Consider the following 8992-nt stretch of genomic DNA (forward strand, 5'->3'; position numbering starts at 1 on the left):
AAAAAAAATTAACCCCCCCCCCCCCCCCCCTGCCACTTCAGTCAGAGTTTTCATGGTTTGTAAGTTCTTCATACTCTATGGACTGAAAAGCTTCCTCTTGCCCCTACTTGTATGCAGAAAAGTGGCTGCAACAGAGACCATCATTAAAACTTCAGGTGGACAGGACATATGTGCATGCACAAGGATTCAGTTAGGCTGGTTTTCTTTGATGCTGTAGGAATTCCAGATGTTTTGCTGCTTGAGCTGCTGTTACTTAAAATTACTATCCTTCTGGTACTCACCCTTTAATGCACTATGGTGGAGCAACAGCTATTCCAAGAATATACTGGCAAAACAGGTGTGAGAGGAGAAAATGAATTTAGTTAAGTGTATGACCTGTGGTACATCTGTCTTATTTTTAGTCTGATGATTTGTTCCAGTTGAATCAAGTGGGAGACTCCAAGACTGGTTACAAAGACACTATTGTAATTATACCAAGGACAGTCTCATGGTGGCTTCAGCAGCATTCTGGCTGAATGAATTCAGAGTTTGTTTTGAATCATCAAAACTCCACCACTTTCAATGGTTCACTGTATTACAGTTTCAACAAATGTAAAAGGCAGATTTGATGAATATGTGAAATAATTTTTTTCTTTTCCCTGCCTGTATCAAACTCAACAGTCAAGACAGGAAAAAACATGAATAATTTAAGGAGAAAAATGTCTCCAGAAGCCTGTATTAACCTGGTTCAAGCCAAGCATTCTTCTTAATATATATGTCCTAAAAAACCTTAATGTCGGTGACCTGACAAAATGCTGTATCCTAGTCACTATTATTGAGTTTTACTTTGTTATATTCCCTACCATTTAGACTTTGTTTTCTCGATTTAGTACCCTTTACTGAAAGGTTCCACAGCCTTGCTTTCAGGACTCTCCATTTTATTTTCAAAAACTTGGTGTTTGAATTACAAACACCAAGGTAATGTGCCTTTGCTTTACACTTTTACTGAGAACTGAAGGTATTGGAAGCATTTCTGTTGTATGCAGTTCATACTAAAATTTTTTTCCAAGTATTATATTTTGTATTGGCATTTTTCCTTTTCATCTCTTACCTTTAAGAGACTAGACTTTAACAAAGAACAGTTTCAGCTAAAATGAACTCTTGCCTTACCAAAACATCTGTTTATTAATGACCATGAAGAGAATGGAGTCTCAGCTGAGTGCATGCCAGTTATTTTGGTAGTAGCATGATAAGTTTAAAAGCTTTGCCAACACTCATGCATGTTCCATCTGTCTCTATCTTTGCTACTTGCTTTTCTATTTCCCTCAAACTGGTACCTTAGGTTCAGTCATGAGTGAATATTAGATGTACAGGCTCCTTTGGGCACTCCTGCATCACAGCTCCTCTCTTCTCAACCCTCCTGTCTCTACAAGCCTCATCAGCCTTTCTTCTACCTACCCATTGTGAAACTACTACAGTGGCTTTGATGTGGTTATTTGCCCAGGCTCTGTCTAATAAACAGAAGCAGCTAAGCCAAAGAGAAGAGAGGAACTGAGGCAGGAATATCTTTACAAGCCTTCTTTTCTTGCTTTTAGCCCTTTTGAGTGAATTGTGGGGGTAAAGAGAATCTAGTATGTTTCACATGAGTAAACAGATTTAAGTGAAGGCCTTTTTCTGCTCTAAGCCCCTCTGATTCATAACCATGCCTCTGTTGTACTTGATGTTGTGGTTTAGAGGAAAAGAAGACAACATCCTGACTGACATACATTAAGTTACATTATGTTGACATGATAGGAGCCACAAAATAAATTTAGCTGACTGTCAACTAAGAATGGTAAATTTTTTATTGAAGTGCAATTACACTGTGGGAGTGTGTTCTGGTGTAGATGTGGGCAAAGGTGGACAGGTTTAGGGTGCATCAGGGCCTGCCAACAAAGAATGGAGGCGCCCCAGCTTGTGATAATTGGCTTGAAGTCTGTCTTTAATGAAACCTTTATTTTTTATTTTAATATTTTAAGATTAGTGAGACTTAATCTCTTAAACATTTCACTGTTATTTTCTACCAAAATTGAAGTTTTGTAACAAATTAGCTTCAAATTAGATTTTTTGAAACCTATTTAATTTGTTCAGATTTTAATGTGTTTTCATGCAAGAGAATGGAAATCAGCAGTTACAGTATGGGCCTGGTAATTACTTGTACTTCAGCAAAGATATACGTTTGAAACACTTGTAAGTTCAGGACATAGAGGAACTAGAGGAAAACTGCTAGTTCTTCACAGATTTAAGATTCTTGGCTTTTGCTTTCATTGTCCTGGCTAAGATCCACAGAAAAGACACCAGGATGCAGAATGTGTTTTCCTTTGCCTCCAAACAGAGCAGGCTGCCAGTAGAATACAGAGGTGGCTACGCGTGAGAAAGGAAAATTTGGTTTTATGTATTTTATGAAATAAATGAATTTTTTGTTTGGTTTTCCTTCTCTTGCTCTACATGCCCTTTGGGGCTGGAGCAGGAAGGCAATCAATCACAATCCCCCTCCAAACAGGTGCCAAGGTGCCCTCACTCAGAGATACACGAGCCATGCATAATCATCTGCCGCACACTTCAGTACAGAAGCTAAATGGGTCATTTTTAATGTGCTGTACAAATCTCATGTGACTTGCTCAAGGTCACTCTAGAAGCCAGAAGTTATCAGGAATCAAAGCAGTGAATCCTGCTACTCTGTAACTAGAAGACCACACCAAGTCCCCAAAACATGCAGATGAGGAGAGACCTTGCTATGACTGCCATGTGCATAGCACAGACCCACTTTGCCTTCCTGACCTCCCTCAGGATCTCTAGGGTGGTCATTGTGATTATTTGTGATAACATTTTCTCACCCCCAGCTGCTAGTTGTTGCACTGTGACCCAGCGTGTATTGGCACCAACAACCATTAATATCAGATAGCAGAAAGCTCTCTTCCACAGCATCTCTCTCAAACTCTTAAGAGATTTTAAAAAGCCACTAGCCACTGCTAGTACAAACCTCTGAAAATAAACTAGCCTTGGCACAGGAATTACTGATGAATGAAGTTCTTTTTTTTTTTTTTTGAGGGGAATGAACACTTGAAGTCTGTTTTCATTTTAATGGAAACATTTTTTGTCAGCCTGCCAATTCAAAAGAAGGTTAGCAAAACAAGCCTAAATATAGTGAAGGTGTAGTACAGTTAAATTGTGAAAGCACTGACTGAGCTAAAGCTAAATACCATATTATGGCCCTAGCTGAGCACTTTCTATCTATATAAATGTCTAAAAATAAATGCGTGAAGAATGAAACACTGGCCAAAAGCTCCATGGTCTGTTGGATGTGGTTAGATAACTAGCTGACTGTTTCAGGTAAATTCAGATCTAAAAGTTAGCGTTGTCAAGAAGTGGCTTTAACTTTTAAACATCTCTTTCTGGTTTTAGATTGTTAAAAACCCAATCTGCCTAGAGATTGAAATTGGTAAGTTATTCCAGGAAGACAAACTTCTACCATGAGGCCTCAAAATTAGATACATTTAAAAATACAGAAGATTATTTTATATCAGAAGAGAAAATTAACTAAATCTAGGCTCCTGAAAGTTTGTTGAACTGAATGCTTAAGATATTTTAGTGCTCATAGTAAATACAGTAAAATACTTTATACTTTGGAACACTTCCATGACTTGTGGCTGCTCACCTTCTATGAGATTATAGAGTATGTGAGGTTTAGCTTTCAGAGTCTTAATAAAGAATACTGTCTTTATTCTCTAGTGCTGGAAAGAAAAGATTCTTGTTTCTGTAACTTTTAAAATCAGTATTTTTAAAAATAACCAGGAAAGATGGATCTTATATGAATGCTGTGCTTGTCCATGTGAAATCCAGATCAAGGATGTTTTCAGACACTGCTCATTGATTCAAGTTTTTTTAGGCAGCAGGAGAAAATCTTACCATGTAAGATTTATCAAGGCTACAGCCAACAATTTCATATTTATTTTAGTTTAGGACAAAAGTATTTAGGTACATTACTTTGTGAGAATGTTTTTGTAGTTTAGGAATGTGGACTTCATAAGGAAAATAATGATGTCTGCAAATAAAAAAATTGGAAATCCATTGCTGTAGATTGTTAAAGGTCTTTCTCCTTCCTCAGGCTGATCTGAAGCCTAAAGCCAGTGCAGCACGAGAGCTCAGTTTAGTCCCTTGCTGACTGAAGCAAACGGAGAACATACTGTGAATGTGGGGTAGCTAGGATGTGCTGTGCAGCAGGACCTTTAGGAGTTGCTAAAAAAAAAAAAATGTGCATTTATTGTCTGAGAAGTAAAGGTCTTTGGAATTTGCAGTGACAATTTAAGTCTCACAATATCCTTTGTGGTCAGTACAGTAAATGCTATTATTCATTTTGTAGATGAGAATACTTGTTTGAGGTTGCATGGCTAGTTACCAAAAGACCAAGAGAAGGCTGACACGTACAACTGAAACTGAACTTTTAACCTTTCTGAACAAGCAATCTCCATGAATTGCAACATACGTGCTGAGATAAGGCAATAGCTACCTACCCTCTCCAGCTAATTCTCTGCATATGTGTCTTCCTTATTGCTCCTGTAGACTGTGGGAAATAAAGAATACCTATTTATTGCTACTATATCTCTGGGAACTCTTTTCTCACATAATTTCAAATAAGCTCAATTACTAGGAGATAGACCAAGATGAGCAATTAAGTTTGAGTGCTAAAATTCTCAGAACCTAAAGGAGCCTGTGTTTTGGGAAGTCTCACAAAAGAGATGGGTGAAGCAGTGTGTGGCTGTAATGGCTATATTTTAAAAGGCACTCAGATTCAAACTTTTCACTTTTTACATACTCAAGGTAGTCTTCATTAATTCTTGAGAAAATTCTGCTTCCCTGAGTATGGCCAGATATGTTATTTTCCTGTGGAAAGGTTGAAAGTCAGATTTAAGATAAGGTTCAGACCTGATGTCTCCAGATTCTGGATGCTTAGTAAGCTAACAGTATTTAAACCAGAACTTGGAAACAGACTTTTTTTATCTTGTCTTAAGCCTACAGTCAGGTTAGTAAAGGCAAGCTGAAAACCAATTTTCATTGCATAACATCTGCAAGTTGAAAGGGATCCAGTTATGTGTAATCCTGATGTAAGCATAAAACTTTGTCTTTGAAGCATGCTTCCAAAGGGAAGAGAAGGGACTTGGCTGTGAGATCACAGGGGTCTTTGTGTCCAAGCTGGTGAAAAGTAAGTATCAGAAATTACATTAGCTGTCTTCTAAAAGTTTGCATCTGCTAGTAAGGAGAAGCTATACTTCATCTCTCACTTGTATCAAGCCACCATTTCGGGTACTCTTAAATAACAATAGTGTCAGCAGAAATAGCTTAAAAAGCTTTTTTTTGAATGAGACAGGTTTTCATCAGAAGTCTGAGTTTTATACAGATGTATATACATGATGAAACTAAGACCCTAGTAATTTACTCAGTGAGGGCCCTGATTAATTGCACTTACCCCATCATGTGCAGGGGGTACCCTTTCACTACCCATTCAGCCAGATGAAAGGAAGGTCTTGAAGGCCTGTAAGATAATATCTAGAAGTGGGCTACAGCCAGCAGAGCACTTGCTCATCAACAGTAAGAGCCACTGCTGCGGTGTCTGAGGTGCTCCTTGTAAAGGTGACAACCATGATGGTGTGGATTGCCCCTGTGGCAGCAGCTTACTCCTAGCTGGGGTTGTTTGCTGAATGGGAGTGCCTTTTTCAGATGTGTTTCTTGTCTTTATTTTAGTCAGCTCCTGAGGCAGGAAGGGGACTGGGTGTATGTGACCATCTTCTGCTGGGGAGGAACTTGGTGATTTAACTGACCAGAAAACCTGCGTATTCCTGATCTCCTAATCTTTAGAAATAATTTATAAAGACATTTGTGATAACAATAGTTGGAAGGGCTTGCATTAATCTGAGGTTAATAAAATCTTACAAGCATTGGATCAGCTGCCCACTGAGGAAAAAACTTTCAGTGAAGAAGAATTTCTATTGAAAACACTGATGTCATCTGTTTGGTGTGGTTTGATTCAGCAGAGTATGCAACAAATGAAAATCGGACTGAAAGATCTAACTTTACTTTTGAGTAGCACGTACAATCAGTATTTTCCCTGAGATTTTGAAATTACTTTGTTTCTTGCCGCAGATGAGAATCAGCACTGCTGAACTAGTATAGAAGAGGAACTGCCAGCTATAAAATAAAAACAATTTGCAGTAGCAAATTTAGGAGTTTCAGATTCTTTAGATAGCTGAAGATGATATACCTGTGTTTGGGATAAAACTCAGTAAAACCAAACCTCTGACTATTCTGAGATAAGTCAACTCTTAATATGGGGATGCTAAATTGTTATACAAATATCTAGGTGTCTTAGCAAACCTCTTCTAGACAGTATTTCTGAAAGATATAGCTTCACTGATATTCTGGTGGTTTGGATCCAGTAAGATAATTATTATTGAAATATTAATTTAATAATTTTGCTCAGTGTTGAATCTTATTGCTAATGTGTGCATGCTTTTAATTATTTTAGGAAATCTATCAGTGGTGCGGCTCATCATGCAATAAATACGAGCGGCTGAAGGCTACTCAAGTTGCTATTGGCATTCGGGACAATGAACGGAATGGGAGGTCTAAATTAATTACCGTGGAAGAAGGGAGTGAACCAGACCAGCTCATAGAGGTATTGTAATATGTGTACTAATTACTGACATAAATGCGAATGAAATGTTTTTGCTTCTCAGAAATTAAATAGGATAGGGTTCAAACCTTATGTTCTTCAAGGGCTCAAGGAAGTTAGATTCAGGTTATGTCAGGCCACAATATACTTCTTTTCCATCCTGTTCAAGCAGTGTTAAGTTTATTGGGCAGTAGAGTCTGTAGTAATTGATCATCTGAGAATACTTTTTCAAGAACTAAATGTTTGCTGTTTTGAATTAGCCATAGGGTGACTGAACTAACAGCAGAGCTCATACCTGAACTGCACTATCTGCTACTCTGTATGTCCCACCAGCATCAAGGCGGGACAGCACCCAACAAGAGAAAGTACAGAGAATTACCATGTCTAGGATGTCAACAAATGTAGCAAGTTGTGTGGAGATGCATGGGGCCAAGCACGCTGCTTTGCATCACCACTTCTTCCACAAAATCTTCTGCACCTAGCCTCTAGTAATCCCCATGAGCCCATTCCTCATCTGTTTAGAAAGTTTAACCATTTATTCAAAAAACGGAAGTCAGATTTCAGAACTGAGCTGATTGAAGTAGAATGCCAAAATATAATTCCCAGTTCAGGGAGTTTTCAGATATTGAAAAAAAAATCAAGCACTGAGTTGTTGGAGGCAACATACTAATAAAAGCATTGTCACTTGGTATTTGTGTGCTAAGTTAAGCTTTTGCTTAAAATGAAGAAGGAAGCAGGGTTATAAAGCTGTGCTTCAATAAAATTGAAAATGTGAAATTAGAATATTAACTTGTACTTCAGATTCACTTCAGGAAGTAATGCTAATGGTGCAGGCAGGTATGCCATTATTTTTGATGGTGCTTACATCTGGTTTTGTCACATGGGGAATAACTAGTTATTGCCTAAGCAGCAAAGCATGCCAGGTACTGAGCCATCAGTCCTTGGCCATGTAGCTGTGGTGACGCCTTTGGATGATCTGTACATCTGCTTGCAAAAGCTTTTTGCCTTTGCAAGTGGGAGTGAGTACAAATGTGGCTGTGCTCAGAAGCAGGGGAAGTGGCATTCAGCACACCGAAGATTTTTGAAGAAAAATACCCCTCAATCCTCTATCTGGCTTTTTACTTCTTCGTACAGACTTCTCACGCCAGCTGTGATGTGGCACATATTTTATACCTGTAACTTTTTATAAAAAGAGCACAGGTTGGACAACTCGAGCCCAACCTCCTGCTCGGTGTTGGGTTGCAGCCTGTTGCGGGCCACAGCTGGGTGGCACCGTGGCAACCTGCTGGTGTGGGCTCCTGGCAGCAGCCTCCTACTGCCAAGCCCATCCCGGGGTTACTGCTTGAGGCTCTGCGTGGGGTTTCAGATAAGCCCACGTGTGAGTTGGGAGCTCTGATCAGGACAGCTGCACTTTGCACCTCGTAGTTGATTAAGGTCCAGATGCAAACCCAGACTTCTGCACTGCTGCAGCAAGGGGGCGGAGATGGCTGTTCCTCCCCATGACAGGCTGTAAGCGGCAGAGATATGCTGGCCTCACCCCTGCATCTGTTTGCCAGTCTTTCAGCTGTGTGCAACTGTCGTGCTGTAGCAACCTTGAGACGTGATTGAGAGCAACAAAATTGCCAAGGCTGCATTTTGATCCTGCAGAGCTTTGTTATTGTATCAGGGAATAAATCTTTTCTTCACTTGCTCAGCAGGGTATGAAGAAGTTTCTGGTTTTCCTTTTGGATTGCAAATATAAAGGGAAGAAAAATGGGCAGTTCAGTGCAAGTAGGTTCAAGGCTTTTATCACCATTGCTGTAATGAGCCCAATTGGAATGAGTTTGTCAGCAGCCAGGGCTTCCTGCTAGCCTGCATCATGCTAGGTAGCCTTGCTTTTGGAAGTGCTGCTCACAGAACAGGGTTTGCAGCTCAGCTGTGGCTGTCCCAGTCCAAGCTCTGAAATGTGCAGCTGCTAAGCCAGGAGGACAGTTAACCTCCTAAGCGTATAAAACCTATTAATCCCTGTTCCTGCTCTAACTGTAGGAGCACAGTTCCTGGTGCTCTTCATTATGATTCGCCGATAGTGATCTTATCGCTACTCTGTAAGCACAGAGTCACGACTTCCAGCCAGTAAAGCTGCTGTGGCTATAGTCTCACCACAGAGGCAAAACAAGCTGATTCTACAAACCCTGCCAGACTTCTCTTCTGCTTTGAGATTAGCAGAGGCAGCAGTGGCTGTGCCTGGGCTGGTGTTTCCCGGCCAGCCCACTTTCCCGTTGGGAGCTGGGGAGATGTGGGTGAGGTAAACTAGTCTGACAAGAG

At 40.0% G+C, this 8992-nt stretch overlaps 1 protein-coding gene across 1 annotated transcript in view; it reads left to right on the plus strand.

The window, feature by feature from the left end:
* Nucleotides 1–8992, plus strand: part of SCIN (scinderin) — a gene marked incomplete at its 5' end in the record, with an annotated part of 43218 nt that overhangs the window by 6709 nt on the left and 27517 nt on the right. The window contains one exon of the mRNA XM_010133643.1: nt 6542–6691. Coding sequence (XP_010131945.1) covers nt 6542–6691 — 150 coding nt within the window. The remainder of the gene's footprint in view (nt 1–6541; nt 6692–8992) is intronic.

Source organism: Buceros rhinoceros, unplaced genomic scaffold (assembly GCF_000710305.1).
Source record: "Buceros rhinoceros silvestris isolate BGI_N320 unplaced genomic scaffold, ASM71030v1 scaffold5443, whole genome shotgun sequence".
Classification (NCBI taxonomy): domain Eukaryota; kingdom Metazoa; phylum Chordata; class Aves; order Bucerotiformes; family Bucerotidae; genus Buceros; species Buceros rhinoceros.